Source organism: Trypanosoma conorhini, assembly GCF_003719485.1.
Source record: "Trypanosoma conorhini strain 025E chromosome Unknown Tco_14.4_contig_00008, whole genome shotgun sequence".
NCBI lineage: Eukaryota > Euglenozoa > Kinetoplastea > Trypanosomatida > Trypanosomatidae > Trypanosoma > Trypanosoma conorhini.
This window is the reverse complement of record NW_021704094.1, coordinates 32,835-49,911: the sequence shown is the minus strand read 5'-3', so window position 1 is coordinate 49,911 and position 17,077 is coordinate 32,835. Positions and strand designations below refer to the sequence as shown.

At 62.6% G+C, this 17,077-nt stretch overlaps 6 protein-coding genes across 6 annotated transcripts, besides 13 other annotated features; all 6 read left to right on the top strand.

The window, feature by feature from the left end:
- Positions 1-56: 56 nt before the first annotated feature.
- Positions 57-85: a sequence feature (A-rich).
- A 176-nt stretch (positions 86-261) lies between these two features.
- Tco025E_00383 (uncharacterized protein) lies at positions 262-1,272 on the top strand (the record flags this gene model as incomplete). The annotated part of the gene is made up of 1 exon (XM_029367325.1): positions 262-1,272. One exon carries the CDS (start codon positions 262-264, stop codon positions 1,270-1,272), a length of 1,011 nt encoding a protein of 336 aa, XP_029232590.1.
- Positions 1,273-1,294: 22 nt separating this feature from the next.
- Positions 1,295-1,329: a microsatellite.
- A 51-nt stretch (positions 1,330-1,380) lies between these two features.
- Positions 1,381-1,452: a microsatellite.
- A 277-nt stretch (positions 1,453-1,729) lies between these two features.
- Tco025E_00382 (uncharacterized protein) lies at positions 1,730-2,110 on the top strand (the record flags this gene model as incomplete). The annotated part of the gene is made up of 1 exon (XM_029367324.1): positions 1,730-2,110. One exon carries the CDS (start codon positions 1,730-1,732, stop codon positions 2,108-2,110), a length of 381 nt encoding a protein of 126 aa, XP_029232589.1.
- A 4-nt stretch (positions 2,111-2,114) lies between these two features.
- Positions 2,115-2,159: a microsatellite.
- Positions 2,160-2,172: 13 nt separating this feature from the next.
- Positions 2,173-2,234: a microsatellite.
- A 105-nt stretch (positions 2,235-2,339) lies between these two features.
- Positions 2,340-2,376: a microsatellite.
- Positions 2,377-2,537: 161 nt separating this feature from the next.
- Positions 2,538-2,569: a sequence feature (GA-rich).
- Positions 2,570-2,887: 318 nt separating this feature from the next.
- Positions 2,888-2,920: a microsatellite.
- A 97-nt stretch (positions 2,921-3,017) lies between these two features.
- Positions 3,018-3,047: a microsatellite.
- Positions 3,048-3,071: 24 nt separating this feature from the next.
- On the top strand, positions 3,072-5,462 carry Tco025E_00381 (putative telomerase-associated protein; the record flags this gene model as incomplete). The annotated part of the gene is made up of 1 exon (XM_029367323.1): positions 3,072-5,462. One exon carries the CDS (start codon positions 3,072-3,074, stop codon positions 5,460-5,462), a length of 2,391 nt encoding a protein of 796 aa, XP_029232588.1.
- Position 5,463: 1 nt separating this feature from the next.
- Tco025E_00380 (telomerase-associated protein) lies at positions 5,464-11,703 on the top strand (the record flags this gene model as incomplete). The annotated part of the gene is made up of 1 exon (XM_029367322.1): positions 5,464-11,703. One exon carries the CDS (start codon positions 5,464-5,466, stop codon positions 11,701-11,703), a length of 6,240 nt encoding a protein of 2,079 aa, XP_029232587.1.
- Positions 11,704-12,058: 355 nt separating this feature from the next.
- Positions 12,059-12,086: a microsatellite.
- A 33-nt stretch (positions 12,087-12,119) lies between these two features.
- Positions 12,120-12,145: a microsatellite.
- A 53-nt stretch (positions 12,146-12,198) lies between these two features.
- On the top strand, positions 12,199-13,233 carry Tco025E_00379 (putative dynein arm light chain, axonemal; the record flags this gene model as incomplete). The annotated part of the gene is made up of 1 exon (XM_029367321.1): positions 12,199-13,233. The coding sequence occupies one exon, from the start codon at positions 12,199-12,201 to the stop codon at positions 13,231-13,233; it is 1,035 nt and encodes a 344-aa protein (XP_029232586.1).
- Positions 13,234-13,559: 326 nt separating this feature from the next.
- Positions 13,560-13,583: a microsatellite.
- Positions 13,584-13,690: 107 nt separating this feature from the next.
- Positions 13,691-16,777, top strand: Tco025E_00378 (uncharacterized protein; the record flags this gene model as incomplete). Its single annotated transcript, XM_029367320.1, has 1 exon — positions 13,691-16,777. One exon carries the CDS (start codon positions 13,691-13,693, stop codon positions 16,775-16,777), a length of 3,087 nt encoding a protein of 1,028 aa, XP_029232585.1.
- A 14-nt stretch (positions 16,778-16,791) lies between these two features.
- Positions 16,792-16,841: a microsatellite.
- Positions 16,842-17,077: the final 236 nt, after the last annotated feature.

Here is a 17,077-nt window from a genome sequence, read left to right as displayed (position 1 = left end):
CCCTCGCCCGCATCCCTCCTGTCCTCTTCCTTTCTCTCGCGCATTCATTCAGCGGGTTTTTTTTAATTTTATTCTATTTTTTTTTGTGTGTGTGTTTCGTGTTGCACCGGGGCGGGGAAGTTTGCGTGGATTTGTATTCGGTGTTGGATTGAGCTGGGCCTCGACGAAACTGTCTTCTCTGCCTTCTTCTTCCGTGGCTTTGCCGCCATTGCTCGCCTTGGAAAGCTGAGAAGAGGCGGGGGAAGGGGGTGGTGTGGCTCAATGCGCGTCTCCGCTGCCCGTCGCGCGCTTCCAACGCACGCGGCGTCGCTGCGCGGCGATCTGGAGCGCTTCATTTATCCCCTCGCCCGCCAGCAGCAGCAGCAGCAGCAGCAGCAGCAGAGAGGCAGCCGCCCACGCCCCCTGGCGGAGATCCGTGAGCGGGGCCCTGCCGCGGGCCTCAGCGCCCGCACTGGCCGCACCCCCGGGCTTCGAATGCCCATCACGTACTTTTCGGACCACATGAACGCCCTGCTAAACCGGCCGCTTGACTCCGACGTCGGTATTGATGCGACGGTGCCGCTGTACCGTTGCCCCATCTGCTGCTGTGTGCGCGGAGCCACGGAGGAAGCAGGCGATGGTGTTTTGCAGGTGCCGTGGATGACGCCGCCGGAAATGACGCGGCACATGAGTTGGCTGCACGCCTCCACCGGGGCTGCGCAGTCCAGCTTTGCGGCCTTCAATGCGCTAGAAATGCGGCGCCTGTTCCAGGCGCTTCCGTCGTCTGCGAATGACGTGAGTGGCGAGGAGGGGAATCTCCCGCTACCGCGCGTGGTGGTGCTTCTTGATGTGGCGAACCTTGAACTCGGCACGGAGGACGTCTTGGTCGGGCTGTTAAAGAACTGGGAGTGCGTTCAGTTTTTTAGTCGCGTCGCCTGTGCATTTGTCTGCGTGCACGAGGTGTTTATTTCACACACCTCGCGCCCGGGTCACATCTTCTATCACCTCTCACGGATGCATCCACACTCGGACCTCTACACCGTCTACGCCGCGACGCGAAAGGAGTCGGGGGACCTCGTCTCTGCCGCAGTGATGGGCGAGTTGCTGCTGCAGAATGTGCGGGGGTGCGGCCCGGCGGTGGTGCTGCTCACGAGGGACGTGGTGCAGAAGTCGTGTGTGGCGGAGATGTTCAGCGGGGTTGCGGGCAAAGCTGGGCGCGTGTACGTGCCGCGCTTCACGACCGCCAGCATTCTTCAGAGCCTGCGGGAGGCAAATAATGCCAGCATGGGATGAGAAGCGAAAAGTCGAAACGGAAAACAACAGCAACAACAACAAAACAAACAAAAAAAAACGTCGCCGCTGCAGCCGCAAAGGCGTGGGGTAAATGCCTTCACCCGTACCGTTTGCTTGTTTCTTTGTTTGCTTGTTTCTTTGTTTGTTTGTTTGTTTGTTTGTTTGTTTGTTTGTTTTTTGAGGGGGGCGCATGGGCGCGGCGGTAGGAAGTCGCAGTTCACCCACGGTGTGTGTGCGTGTGTGTCGTTGCTGCCGCTGCGCTCCTCTCCTCCTGCAATTGGCGTCTCTTCGGTTGGTCCCCTCCCTCTGTTCGTTGCTGTCGCTGTGAAAATGTTAAATCGTTTTCTGTGCCTACCCCCCCCCCTCTCTCCCTCTCTTTGCCACGCGCCTCCGCAGTGCGTCGCAGTTGAGTAAAGGGGAACAAGAGCAACAAAAAAAGGAACAAAAGCAGGGCCCCATGCTTCGCCGCAGCAGTGTCAGCCTGTTCCGCCGCACGCCCATTCGCCGCAGCGGTGGTGAGCTGTTCGTCCGCCCAACCCTCGACCAGATCCCTCCGGCGGAGGAGTGCAAGGGGTTCTTCGGTCACCTGAACGGCTCGCTGAAGTTTCTGCGCCTCGTGGACCTGAAGTGGATGATGAACCGCGCCGTGGCAATGCGGCGGGAGTACCTCATCGCCGCCCCCACGCTCTACGCCTTCCTCTGGATGTTCTCGTGGGGGGGAGCGTCGATGTACTTCTGGGGCGACCGCGCCCCGCCCCGCCGCATGGACTGGAACAAGGAGGAGACGGGATACCTCCCGCACAACTTCGAGCCAACCGTCCTGAGGAAGTCCTTTTAGACGCCACAGACACCCACACACACACACACGCACGCAGAGTGAGACACACTGGACTTCTTAGCTGTTGTTGTTGTTTTTTTTGTGTGTATGTGTGTGTGTGCACGTGTGTTTGCGTCTGGTGGTGCGACAGAAGTTAGGAACCGTGATGTAGCGGATTATTATTTTTTTTTTGCAGATGATCTACGTAGTGTGAGAGGATGTGGAACAGGAGAGCGTGGGCGCGTGCGTAAGTGAGGGAAAGAGAGAGAGAGAGCGAGAGAGAGTGAAGGCGCGAGGGAAGCCGTGGCGGGGGTACAGTGCCGGGATGAAGCAAATGCTTGGAGGCTGGTGGGAAGGAATCATGGCGCAGGTGTCAGCCAGCGGCACTGCTGTTCTGGGCGTTCCCGCACGTGCGTAGGAGCCGCCGCGGCCCTTTTCTTTTTTTTTTTCTCCCTCTCCCTTCCCCTACCCCCCATCTCCGTTTCTGTTTGTGCCTGAGGCGAAGCTCTGTTAAGAAAAGCTGCTGACAGCAGCCACTGTGTGGACGCTTGTGCGAGGTGCCATCCCTCGCAGGGAGTCCAACTCGATGTTGTGTGCCGTTGTCCTCCCCGCTTTATTGCTCAAAACGCGCTTTTCCCCTTCTTGTGGCTGCGCGCTCTGCCGCGGTACTCGCATGCGACGGGGCAGAGCAGCGAAGTGAAGCAAGGCTACACGTCAGAGCACGTGCCACCGCAGAAGCATTGCATTAAGTGGCTGTGTTTCCTTTCCACTGCGGCGGCGGGAATCCACGGCGTGCGTACACATACACACCCGCCCACACACTCACACACATCGAACCAAAATTAGGAAACTCCCCCAGTGGAAGGTGGGGCGAAGGGCTCGCTAGCATTTTTTTTCTTTTTTATCCTTGTTGTGTTTATTGCGCGTGTGTTTGTTTGTTTGTTTGTTTGTTTTTTTGCCGTTCCGCCTCTCCCCGCTTCAAATGACGCAGCAACCGGGGGAGGAGGCGAAATGGGGGCGCCACGCGGCGGTCGTTGACGTGCGTGAGGCGGAGGGCCGCGCGAGACCCGGCCGGCGCGCCCCCGAAATCGAGGACGAGGATGAGGACGGCAGCTCCGTCCGCTCCTTCGCGGGCGGCCCGGCGGCCGACCTGCGCTGCGAAAAGGACGAGCTCATCAGCCGCGTGGGTGCGACGCTGATGCAGGACGTGCAGTTTTCGCCGCAAGCCGCGTCGGGTGGGGCGCAGGCGCGTGCGGCGTACAAAAACGCCGCGCGCATCGCCTCCCTCGCGCACGCGATCAGCCTGGAGGACGGCGAGTTCGTCCTGAAGCTCGCCCTGTACGTCCGCCGCGACCTCAACATCCGCCGCACCGCCGCCGTTTTGGTGGCCCTCAGCGCCTTTGAGCCGAAGTGTCAGCCCTTTCTGAGGTGCTACATGCGCCGCATCATCTGCCTCCCCTCGGACTGGCTGAGCATCGCCAACATTGCCGTGGAGCAGCCGCACCTGCGCCTCTCGCAGCCAGCGGCGTCCACCAGCCATGACGCGGCCTCCACGGCGTCGGAGCCCCAGCAGAGGGGGGAGGGGAGCGAGCGGCGGTCGCTGCCCAACGCACTGCGGCGCGCCCTCGTAGCGACCTTCACCATGTTCGACGACCACTCCCTCGCCAAGTACAACACGGAGCGGGCCAGCAAGCGAAGAAGGAAGAAGCTGCGAATGGAGGCACCCACGCCCGACATCAAACCCATGGGCCCACTGACGTTTAAAGACCACATCCGCCGGCTGCACATATCACAGCCCGCGTACGCCGTCTGCTGTCTTCTGGGGAAGCGCTATCCGGACACGGAGAAGGAATTCAGAGAGCGTGGCCTGGATGAGGGTGGCACGCGGGCGTTTGATCCCCAGCTGCGTGGTCGCCGCATGCGGCTGCCAACCCCAGTGACGTGGGAGAGGCAAGTGTCGATGCGCGGGAATCGCGGTACGGTCTGGGACGAGCTCATTGCCAACAATCACGTGCCGTTCATGGCCATGCTTCGCAACTTGCGGAATATCATTCGGCACAAATGCAGTGAAAACACCCACGCCGCTGTAATACGGCGATTGCTCTGCGAGGAGCAGGTGTTGGCGTCGCGGCAGTTTCCCTACCGGTTTCTCAGCGCTTTCAAGGCTCTTGAAGACGCATTCGTGAAGGACTGCCAAGCCTGGGATGCTCAAATGAGGCTGAGGAAGAAGGAAGTTTTGCCAGATCTCACCGACAACGATACCCGCGGGCGTCTGCTGCGACGGTACAATGAGGCATTGGACAGGGCGGCGGAGATTTCTATGCGAGTCAATATCCCACCTATTCGAGGAACCTCGCTTGTGATCCTGTACGCAACCTCGGATTTTGTGCACGATTCCTCAGGTGGACAGCCGCAATTTTACAAGGCCGTCCTCTTGGCGGTTGCCTTAAAGTACGCCTGCGAGCACTGTGTCGTACTGCTGGCAAGGAAGGGCGTGCACTGCGTGATCGACGCGGACTTCCGCCGCGAGGATGGCTTGCTGCACAACGTGAAAAGGGTAAAAAGTATTTGCGAGGGGATGGGAACTTCTGACGTATCCGCCGTTAGAGGCAGAGCGCAGTCCACGCACATCCGCGGCTTTCCCTACGCCTACCTAGACGACATGCTTGAGCGTCGGGTGAATCTCCAGTCCCTCGTCGTCATGGGTCTCGCCCACAGCTGCTACTCTGGACAAAACGACGCCCCCTCGTTGGGGGATCTGCCCGTCTACCTTGAACGCATGCGGCGCACCTGCAACGAGGACCTCCTCTTCATCTCTCTGCAGGCCTCGCTGGAGGAGGACGAGGCGGTATCGTCGCGGTACCGCCACAAGAACGACGTGCTTTTGACCGGGTTTTCAGACGCCATGCTGCGGTTTGTGGCGGAGCGTGTCTCGGGCGGGCCCCGGCGCTACGTTGAGCGGGCCGACGAGGTGTACGACGTTCACCGCGCGGCGGTGGTTCTCCCCGGCCGCGTGCCTGAGAAGGAGCTACAGACGCTGAAGCGCGTGCTCGCAGTCGAGCGGGGGCGTCGGGCGTACAACGGCAGCGCCGCAACGAAGTCGCTCTCGGAGGGAGGCCTGACCGACACCCAGGGCAGCTCGGCGGCGGGACGTGCAAGTGCAGCCTCAACGCCGCCGCCGTCGTCGCCGCTGCAACTGCTGACTCTCGCTTCGGCGAAAGCAATGGCCGATCCGGCGCGTGCGACTACGACGACGACGACGACGACGAAGGCAGCGGCGCCCGCTACACCCATACGGGGGCTCCCGCCGGAACGCGGATTCCTGTCGACCCACCAAGAGTGTCGCTTTTTTTCTCTCCTCAACCTTCATTGACATGGACAGTGAGAGGAACGCGCTGGTGCTTGACGTCTTCCCGCGGCTGCGTCGCTGGGCGGTGGAGGCCGGGCTGCGTGTCAACATCCTGGAGGTGGACCTGCGCTGGGGCATCACCGAGGACGCGTCGAGCGCCAACCTGTCCCTCTCCGTCTGCCTCAATGAGGTCTCGCGGTGTTCCCCGTTTTTTCTGGGCGTGCTCGGTTCCCGCTACGGGTACTGCCCGCCCACCTTGTTTCACCGTGTCGACGAGGACGTGGACGCGGAGGACTTCACGTGGCTGCAGCAGCTCCCACAGGAAAACCCGGCGCGGATGTCGGTGACGGAGATGGAGATGCGGCACGCACTGTTCACCGCGGCGCGTCGCACAGGGCAGGCCGTGCCGCGCACCATGGCCTTCTTCGTGCGCGACCACGCCGCGTTGATGGCGTCGTTGGCCGTGGAAGACCGGGAGGCGTACGCCCCCGACACCCCGACGACGATGCAGTCGCTCTCAAGGCTTTCCGGCTACCTGGAGGCGCAGGGAGCCGCGGTGGTTGCCTACACGGCAACCGGCACCAGCTCGGGCTCCGGCCCCTTCTCTGCCATCTCGATGCCCTCCACCAAGAAATCCGCGTTGCACGTGCCGCTCGACGTCACCGACTTCGCGCGCAAGGCGTTCGTCGCGCTGAAGTCTATTCTTTTGCGGCACTGCGGCCTCCCTGACGACGCCGGGGAGTCGCTGCGGAGCCTGAGGGAGCACGCCAATCAAAAGCTGCAGCCGCAGCGCCAGGGTGGCGGCGTTTTGAAGCGAACAGACAACGGCGGGGCGCTGTACGAGGAAGAGTACATGGACCAGATCAGCTTTGCGACGACCCTGCTGAAGACCTTCGTGCCCCCGATGGGTCTCCTGGAGAAGTTGTCCCTCTTCGCCCTCGTGGGTCGGCTCCCGACCGAGGCCGGCGCTTCCACGGCGACTACGGCTGAAAGCAGCTTGACAAACATCGCACGCGCGCCTGACACTCGAGACCGCGACAAAACCCCCAACGTGCTCCTCTTGCAGGGCTCCGAGGGAAATGGGTTGTCCGCCGCAGCCGCGGCCGTTGCGGCTCACGTCGCCCACTTGGAGGATCCGAACGTTATGGTCCTGCACTTCGCCTGTCAAGCCAGCGACGGAAGTCTGCGGCGGTTGGTGTACTACCTTGCCTTTTCGCTGGTGTACCGCCTCCGACTGGAGGAGGACTTCTGTGTGCGGGAGAGCGACTCTGTCACGACGCTGCTGCCACTCCTGCCGCGCGTGTACGCGGCGGCGATGAAGAAGAAGCAGGTGTGCGTCATCCTTGACGGCCTCGACAAGTCCTCCTTCGCGGCGGAGATACTACGCAACCTTGGCTGGATTGTGCCTCCCGGCACCGCGCCGGAGGTTCGCTTCCTGGTCACGACCACGCCGAGCAGCCCCTTCGCCGCCGCGCTCAAGTCGCGCATGCTGCCGGCGTTGAGCCTCACTTTGCCCGACTTGAGCCTGTCAGAGCGCGCCGAACTCGTGCGTCGCCACCTGGCCTCATACGGCAAGCGGCTGCAGGAGTCCTTCCGCGTGAACGAGCTCAAGCTGCTGCTGCGGAAGACGGACGCCAAACAGGCCTCCTACCTCACCTACGCCATCACCTACCTCCGCCTCTTCAGCTTCTTTGACACACTGCGGGCCGACATCGCCCGGCTGCCCTCCACCCTCGCCCAGCTGCACGCTGAAACGTACAAAAAGCTGGAGGAGCGGTTTGACGCGGAAACCTGCCGCGCGGTCCTTGTCTCCCTCTACCTCTCGCAGAGCCTCTCCGGGCTGAAGGAGCACAACCTCTACCGCCTCGTCTCCAACGTCGCCGGTGCCTCCCGCCTCGTCGCGCTGCTCACGGGGACGTGTCTGCGGGTGGCGCGCAAGCGCGTGCGGATTGCGAATGCCTCGTTTGAGGCCTCCATCGCGGCGCGCTACCTTCCCCGCTCCTCCGACCTCGTGGACGCCTGCGCCAACAGGCTGGTGGCCGAGTTGTACTTCCGCCCGCTCGCCACAGGCGCGGGCCGGTATGAGATCCGCGAGAGCATCCGCCTCGCCGTGGATTCCATCAAGCGTGGCCCGCAGGAGACGTGTGTGTTTCGTCCCCAGCGCTACTCGCCCTCGCAGCTCCTCGCCCTGCTTCACTTTGCGCTGCGCACGAAGGAGTACGACGCGTTTGCGGCGCTCGCCGCGTATGTGCCTTTCATTGAGTACCTCATCGTGACTGCGACGTACCTGCAGCGGTTTATGAATCTGCTGTCGCAGGCCACGATGGCGAACTCGCTGCTGGCGCGTCGACTCCACCCCATCCTCGAGTTTATGCAGAGCGAGTACCACGTCCTGCTGGATCGCCCCAGTCTTTTGCGGCAGTGCATCTGGAACTCGCCGGGCTGCAGTAAAATTTTACACGGCCTCGACCACGACCGCCGCGGGGAGCACGATGACGCGGGCGGCAGCATCATCCGTGGCGAGCGGAATTCCACGACGTGGGTGCGGTGGATGAACCCCAGCCAACACGGAGAGGAGGGACGCACCATCACGTTTCCCTCGACCGAGCCGCTGCACTGCCTTGTTCTGAGCGATGACGGGAAATTCATGGCCGCCGGCGGGGAGGACATGACGGTGCGAGTGATGCCGCAAGGTGCGCTGGAGCAGATTACGGCGTCACTAAATCACACAGCCCCCGTCACCGCCATTGCGTTCCTGCCACACCAGTCGCATATTTTGCTCACGGGGTGTGGGCGCGGTGTGCTACGGGTGTGGAGCCTTGAGGATAACAGTCTGTTACAGCAAGGGCAGGCGGGGCACACGCGATGCATTTCATCCCTCGCCTGTCATCCTACAAGCAGCGTTGTTTGCTCTGGCAGCCACGATGGACGCTGTGCGCTGTGGCACGTTGTGAGCAGCGTGGCGGAGTCTGTGGTGCGGTCAAGTCTGCAGCCGATGCAAATTCTGAAGCATCACACGGCGCCCGTTTCGTGTGTGGCGTACCACAGCTCGGGCGAGATACTGGCGACGGGATCGTGGGAGGGGCGTGTGTATTTCATTAACATGGAGCGCAGCATGGAGGATGCAGGCGCGTCGGCGGCGCCGCTGGCGTACGTGCACCAGGTCCTGGAGACGCGGAGCCCTGTGCGTGGGCTTGCGTTCCTGCCCTCGATGGTGGTCACGTGTGCCGTGGCGCTCTACAGTGGGGACGTATGCCTCTACGACTACGCCTCCGCCTCCTGCAGTGCGCGGTTGGCGCTGCATGCCGGCATCCCCATCGCCTCCCTTGCCTTCTCGCCGGACGCAAAGCTGATGGCCTCGGCAAACGAAAATGGAAACGTACGCGTGACATACGCCGGCGTTGCGGGGACAGTCATGTCGACGCTCAACGGCCATCGCCGGGCTGTGACCAGTGTCGCCTTCCATCAGCAAGAGCCCTCCACCCTCTTCACCTCCTCGGTGGATAATAATCTCAAGGAGTGGTGCATTGGCCAGAGTAGCGAGCCCCGCTACACGGGGCTGCGTGGGACGCACGCCATGAGTGTGACTGCGTGTGCGGTGGCCTCGGATGGCTCCTTCTTTGTCACGGGCGACATGGACGGTACGGCGTTTGTCTTTGCAAGCCGCCAGGTCGTCGGAGGCGGGGCCTTTGAAGGCACCGGAGCCAAGGATGACTTTTTTGTCCCCCATTTTGTTCTCTCGCACGAGCACGACCGGGTCTCGTGCATCCGCGTGGTGATGCAAAACAGCCGCATCCTCTGCGGGACGGCGGGCGGGGAGGTGTTTGTTTGGGCCGCCTCGCCCGGGCTCAACCACCGCGAGGGACGCCTGCTGCGGCGCATTCGCGTGGCGGGCAAGGGCACGTACCCCGTTATTTTTATAGAGTGCGTGGAGGAGCTTGCGTCTAGCGTCGGTGGGGAGTGCCAGGAGGACGCGTTGAATGCCTCAAAGTCTCACCGTCCCCTCTACGGGCGGGCCACGGCGTTGACGACGGATGGGGCGATGGCAGCATGGGCGATGTACGGCGACGACGACGGGCTCACGCTTGCTCTGGAAGATAAATCCTCCGATGAGGCGCTGCACGGCGACGGCGAGGCAACGGGGACGAATGCACACTCTGTCGCTTCGCATCAGACGAATGCGTCTTCGGAAGTTACCTTCGGCGCTGGTCCGGCCCTCCATCGTGACGGGAGCTATGTTGAGGAGGCGCTCTCCTCGTGTAGTGAATCTCCTGGCAGCGGCAGTGAACAGTCTTCCCGATCAACTCAGGAAACGCGTCGGGGTGACCATGCGGCAGGTGTGCCGCAGAGGCGGGAGTCGGATGGCGACAGCAGCACAACCGACGAGGCGCTGAAGGCGGCCCCGCAGCGCGCGGTCCTTCGGTGGGTGGATCAAGCTGAAAGTCTTCACGGGGACGCGGGATTGCGGCACGCCTCACCTTACACCCCGTCTACGAGCGAAAGCGCATTTCCGATGCTGCCGAATGATGCGGAGGAAATATTGGCAGCCGTCTCTTTCATCAGCCGTAGTCAAGGCAGCCGGTCGGAGCTGAGTGCCTCGGGTGAGGCGACGGAGACGCAGGAGGCCGCCTCCAGTGCGCGTCAGCGCGCGGGGTTGCTGTGGGGGCACTACATCGTTGTGGGTCGCTTCCGCTGCCATTTGGCTCTGGCCGACCTCCAGCGGGTGGTGCTGCTGCCCGTGCAGGACCCGCTGCAACTGCTGTCTGCGGTTCGTGACGGTGCCTCGCCCTGCAACAGGACCAGCAGCGGCGGCGGCGGCAGCAGCAGCAGCGACAACAGCTACGCGCTAAAAAAGGGGGACTTCTTCCTTTGCGCGAGCGACTGCATCCGAGTGAAGTCCGCTTGGGACGCGGAAGCCGACGACGACGACGACGACACCAACAGTTCCTCCGCCGTCCTCTTTGCCCTAGGCACAAACTCTGGCACGGTGTTGCTTCTCGAGGCCGCGTACGAGGCGGCGGACGCGGAAGACCTCTCTTCGGTGGACGATGCGTCGCTGGCGAGCTTGGCGCTAAAGGAGCAGCGGCGTACGCGCCTGACGCTGCGGCACACCACAGACATCGTCGGCAACCACGGCAAGCCAGTTGCGGTGGACTCCCTCGCCCTGACGGCGCAAGCCGCGGCCACGCAGGACTCCGGGGTGTGGCGGGATGCACGGACCACGCTGCGGGTGGTGGTGGGCGGCCGTGACGGCTCCACACGCCTCTACACCGTCTTCCCGTTTCGTGACATGGAAGAGGCGACCCCCGCGACAAGCGCCATCTGCAAGGGAGAGGCGGGTGCGGAGAGTGAGAGCAAAAGGAACGGTGAGGAGGAGGAGGAAGGCGGTGACTCGGAGAGCGAGACGCAGGATCTCATGTGCAAAGATCTTTGGAATGAGCAGGGCATCTTCTTTGCCTCATCCGGCGTCACTGTCGTCACTGTGCTGCGGATGCCTGGGAGCGCGCCCTCGCTGCGTGCCTGCATGGGTGCGGCCGTGGGAAGCAGTGCTTTTCTGCCGCCCTCTGGCTCCCCAGAGACCGCGGCGGCAGCTGCGCCGCCGCCTCAGCATCTCATATACATCGCTGGTGACTGGCTTGGAAATGTGTACCAGCTGCAACTCGAGCGGAAAGGCGATGTGAAACAAAAGAGGAGCATCGTCAAGCCGCTCACGGCTTCATGTTGGATGGCCGAACGCAATTTGCCGGATGCTCTTCACTGGTCGGTCGCCGTGGGTGCGGAGCGGGAGAAGAAGGGCTTGCAGGGGGATGCCCTCTTTTTCCAGCCTCCGGATCGCGCCGAGGAGGCTGCTGTGGCGAGGCGCGTGCGTCAAACGATGGAGTGGCGTCGCGAAAAGCGTCGCATTACATCGATGTTCTTGCCGCCCGCAGCAAATCCAGCGGCGGCGTTGGCCAGCGGCGAGGCCGCCAGGGACTGCCCAATAAAGTCAGGGCCCGTACTTCCACAATTTCCCTTGGGTTCTTCTCCGTCTGCTGGCGCGGCTGCGGCAGCCGCTTTCGCGGAGGGTGTGCCGCCGTACGAGCGGATCCTCGAAAAGATGCCGGCCGGCTTGGACCCGTCGCAGCGGAGCGAGTGGCTGCAGCAGCGTCAGCGTCTTCTTGTGGAGGCACTGCAGGCGCAAAGGAACGCCGTGAAGGCACGTGCAGTGCTTGCGGAGTATTCAAAGGATACCTTGCTCTCCTTGGGAGCCTCGCTCTCGCTGTGATGCTGGCTGTAGGAGTAAGTTTCTTCTTTTTTTTTTGTTTCGTTTTTCTCACTGACGGTTTGCTTGCGTGCTTCCTTCCTTTTCCCTCCGCCGGTTTGCTCCGGTGGGGTTTCCTGCTTCTCTCTTTCTGTCGGTGTTGGTGTTGTGTCTTCTGCCCTCCAGCTCCACACCATCCCCCTCTTTTCTGTTTTTTTTTGTGCTTTTGGCCTTCGCGCCGTTGGCTTCCGCCGCGGCTCACGCTGCCCCCGCTCCGCGGCAAAAACGGGGGAGTGGGAGCGCAGGCGGCCGGGGTCCTCCGGGCACTGCAGGCACGCACCGGCTCACGCGCCGAAGTTGCTAGGCGGAACGGCAGCAAATACACACAATACATACATATATATATATAGTCTGTTGTACTGTATAATATTACAACCAGAAAGCAAGCAAGCAAGCAAGCAAGCAAACAAACCGGGGAGGGGAGAGGGGTAGGAGTAGACGAAAAGAAACGAGGGTGAAATGTCGCACGCGGGGAGTCGGGGGAACGTGTACGACGAAAAGGGCACCGTGCTCTACCGCGCCGTGCCGGAGAACTCGTCCGCGGTGAGCGGCAAGAGCGAGGAGGAGAGCACGGCGGCTGGAGGCGCGGCGGTTGACTTCTCCACGACGGCGCCGCCCAACGCGTCCGCCATGAATGTCACCGCCTCCGTGGCCCTGCGCTCCAGGGCGCCGCGGATCAGTAAGTCCGTGTCGTTCACCCGCCCGCCAGTCGCGAATGCCCCGGCGGCCGCGACGAAGAAGGAGGCGCCAAAGCTGATTCAGAACAGCCTGACCCCGGAGCAGGCGCTGCTGACGCTGTTTCCCCCCGAGCCACTGCAGGACACCGAGAACGGCAGCAAGAAGGAAAGGAAGGAGTTGGGCTTTTCCGATGCGGCGACCTCCACCATCTGCACCGCGCGAGAGCCCGGCGAGCGTCGCTGGATGAAGGTAGCGGCGATTGATCACACCAGTCGCCTTGACTGCGTGCATCTGCAGGACCACCTGGAGCGCCGATGCAAAGAGGAGAACGCGCGCCCGTCAGGGGTTGTCTGCCGAATCCGCGAGGAGATCTACACCGACGGTCTGAAGGAGCTGATACGACAGACGACGGTGCTCTGCCCCGAGCGTGGGCTGCTGCTTGCCGAGCTTGCGACGGAGATGTGGCAGACGACAAAGAAGTACGATATTCTCTTTGACAGCGCCTGTCAGTACGCCGTGCGCAAGGCGATTGAGCGCGACATGCGGAGTTACCTGTTTGACGACAAGATGCGTTTGGAGAGTGAGGTGCGGCGGCTGGAGAACCGCGTGAATGAACTGCGGGCGAAGCACGACGGCATGCAGGAGCGCTTCGAGGAGCTGAAGCAGGCGGAGCAGAGTAGACACGAAGAGGAGGTGCAGTACCTCAAGAAGGTCAATCAGCAGATCGTCAGCGAGATCAAACGGATCACGGCGTTAGAAAAGGCGAAAGCCACAGCAGCGGCACAGGCACAGGCACAGGTACAAAACACCGTGTAGTTCCTACCTCCACTTATTTGTTGGTAGTGTCCCCCCTCCCCCTCCTGGGTGTCTTGCTTTGGCGGCGTGCAAGGAGGAGAGGGTTGGCAACGGGACATGTCAAGGGGAGACGCCAGAACAGCGGCGAGAGGGAAGGAAGCGAAGCTGCGAATTCCGTTTTCCGGTGAATACGCCATGTACACAGTATACACATGCATGCACAATAGCACATACACGTCCAGTCACAACTTTATACGCCAAGCGTGATGATGAGTGATGTGGTGTGCGGTGTGCTGTCACATGTTCCTTCTTTTTCTTTTTCTTTTTCTGCAGTCAACCTTGTTTGCATATATATATATATATATGTATATGAGTCTGTCATGCCTGCACTGGTGGCGTATATTTCTCGCTATACCTTAACATTGCGGGTGTCCACCACCTCCTCTCTCATGCTTTTCTTTTCGTTTGAGGTTGGTTCATGACCTGGATTGTGATTGACCGCAGTTCAAAGGGAAGTCTATCCTCCTTCCCCCAGTCCATGCAACGCGCAGTTCGTCCGGCTGGCCCGGCGCTGCGGCCCAAACTCCGGACGGGTAGAGCGGCGGGGATTGAGGAGAGGCGATCGCACAGGGGAGTAAGGAGAGTTTCCAGGGGAACTGGACAGGCGGACGGCAGCGGCAGGAGCGTGAGTACGGGGAGAGGGCGGCGGAGACGCGACCGCAGCGAAAGCGGCAAGAGCGCCCCGGAGAAGGAGGAGGCCACGAGCGAACCGAGTGCGGCAGTGCTGCAAAACGACGAGCAGGCGCACCGCTTCCTGGACAACGCGTGGGGAAAGTTTGGGGAGGCGCGTGTGCTGGTGCGCCAGAACTGCTTTCTAGCGGCGTGGAGGGAACTCATGGAGGCGAAGGACTTCATTGACGCCGCGGCGGGCAACTGCTCCTGCGGATTAGACCGACACAATCAGGCACTGGTGCAGCTGGGACACGAGTTAAGCGCGGCGACGCAGAGTTGGCTGCGGTGGGAGAGCCTGGTGGAGGGTCCGGGGTTGTCCGACCCGCCGCGGGTGGGCGGCGCGGCTGCAACGGACCCGCTGCAGTCGCAGAGGCAGGCGGAGCGACAACAGGAGCGGGAGTCGCAGCGGTCGCCGCGAGAGCGTGGCGAGAAGAAGACAAGTAATGACGAGGCTGAAGATGCGGGGGAGGGCCCGAAGGGGCGTGAGGGGCTCAATGAGCACGCACTGCCGAGAGCCCCTCAAAGCGCCGTGGAGACGAAGCTCACGATGGACATAAAAGGCAGCGGAACGAACATATTTCTGCAGGGCGGGCATTGGGACGGCGAGGATGTCCTGTTGGACTGTAGTTTCAGGCCGGCCGCCACGCTCCGTTGGAGGGCGCCTGGGCCAGCACAGGGCATGTGGAGCTCGCCGGCAGACCAGATCTTCCCCCAGGGACAGTGCTTTCCGTACGCGCGTGAGGCAGGTGGCAAGCCGGGGAAGCGGTTCAGTGACGGCATCCTGTTGGGCAAGAGTGGCCAGGCAGAGAGAACTGCGTCGCGGTCGTCCTCTGCCGCGCCGCTTTCTTTGACCGCGGCCTCCGCGGAGGAGGCGGAGGGACAGGCACAACCGAAACAGCAGGCGGCAGTGAAGGAGGGGGGAGAGCCGGCGGCGCCGAGTGGAAGCGTGGAGGGGCAGACGCAGGCGACGCCGGGGCATCCACCCCACGGCGAAGGCGCCACGCAGCGGCTGAAAGGTGCGGAGAGGCAAAATGGCGTCACCGCAGATGTGTCGTCGCGGGAGAAGCCCGCACCGGCGGGGACGGACGCCGCCCTCCCGCCTGAAGAAGCGCCGCGGCAACCGACGGAGCAGCGGCGGTGCGAAGGGGTAGCGGAGGACGCGAGGCGAGGCGAGCGGCGAGGGGAGGGGCTGAAGAACGACGAAGCGCAGTGTTTGTCATCGCCCGCGCCTGCCGTGCCGCCGCCGAGTGCGAAGGGCTCCCCGGCCGCAGACGCCGCCGACGCGCACGCCGCACCCACGAAGAGCCTCTCCCCATTTCGCTCCATCCCCGACTTGGGGGAGCCGCAACTCGTGCGCCTCTACGCCTTTGAGCTGGAGAAGCCACGGCCCACTTCGGAGGATGGCCTCCGCCCAAGGACTCGCATTGCACGCAGGCCCTTATCGGCAACGGCGCCAGCTCGCTCTTCTGCACCAAAGCCACCGACGGCACAGGCGCGAAAGAAAAGCCCAAGTTATGGAAAGCTGATGCCGTCCGCGACGAGCTTGTCCCCTGCTGAGGGCCCCGTCTTAGTGGGTTCCTCGAAGATCGCCACTGAGACGAGGCACCCCACTGAGAGCCACCTACGAACGGGCGGTAGTGGTGGTGGTGGCCGTCGGCCGTTGCCGTACCTGAGTGTCTACCATGCATGGCAGGGAGGGGGCAGCGGGCAAGTCGGCAGCGTGCTTCAGTCGCGCAGTGCCGCCGTGCCGGAGGAGGCGACGACGCAGAGCTCGCCGTGTCAGCAGGGCGGTCCGCAGGCGACCGCCACTTCATCGCCGAATCCCTCGCAGCCTTCCGGCGTGGAAGTTTATGAGGCTTCCGGTAAGGGAGTGGCGGAGGCCGGTGACGGCGGCCCTCACCGCGACGGCCATCGGGCAGAGAAGGAGGAAGAACACCGTGACAAACCTGTGCGCAAGCGTCAGAAGCTGGTGTCCACAGCGGCGTCCCTCCGGGGCTGCTTTGATGGGGTGAAGAGTTACCACGAGGCCCGTGAGCTGCATCAGCAAATGGTGCAAAAGTTCCTTCGGCGTGAGGAGGAAGAGGAAGCCGAAAACGAGGACGAAGCCGATGGCGAGGAGCGCGTGGCCGCGCAGGCACCTCAGGAGTGTGCCGCGCACATGCTCGGACACCTTGAGGAGGCCTACTACGACTGGCTGGTCGAGCACCTTTGCATTAAGCGGCGTCATGTGCAGTTGGAGGAGGGCGACGCCCTGACGCCAACCGGCGTCGTCACGGGTGCAGAAGCCACCGGAGCGGAGAGTGGGGAGGGGACGGCGCAAGGCCAAACAGACAGCTCTGCGGCAGCGTGTCCGACCACGACGGTGTCGCTGCCGCTGCGGGCGCCGGTGTTGACGGAGCGGCTTGAGGCGGCGCTGAAGTTTGGCCGCGTCGACACACCACCCACCGCCACGCCAGAGACGGAAGAAAGCGGTGGTGGGGGGCGAGCCGAAGGAGCGGCGGCGGCGGCTCAACCGCCCAGCCCGGGCAAAGCAAACGGCGTTGGGGCCACAGCTGAGGATGGCGGCCTGGCCGCACCTGTGGCCGCGGCGCAGGCCCCGTCCGTGACTCCCGTCGCCGTGGCCGCTGGCGGCGCTGCGTGTGGGCGGCTGCGCGAGACGGGGGAGGGCAGGGAGGCCGCTGAGCAGGAGGAGGCATGGGCGCCGCAGCTGCCGCACGCGGACCCCCAGGCGGAACCCTTCAGGACGAATGCCAACAACGTTATCCCTGACACGAACACCCCACGTCCGCGCCGGGTTGGATGCACGCTCGTGTTTCTCCGCGAGCGGCGCTGATGACACTGGCGGGCTTCTTGTTGTTGTTGTCGCTGTTCGTTCTCGTTTTTTTTTCTTTTACTTTCCGTCTATCCGTCGCGATGTAAATGAATGGGTGGGTGGGGCGGGGCGGGCGACGAAGATGTTTGCGTTGGGGGTCGTGTGTTTCTGCGATGACTGCGGTGTGTGTGTGTGGGGGGGGGGCGCAGTGGCAACGGCGGTGCTGGTATTTAACGAGAGAACATGAGAAGAAAAAAGGAATAAACAACAACAAAACATTTTTTTCTTCTTTTCTTTCCTTTTTTCTCGTTATTTTCCTTG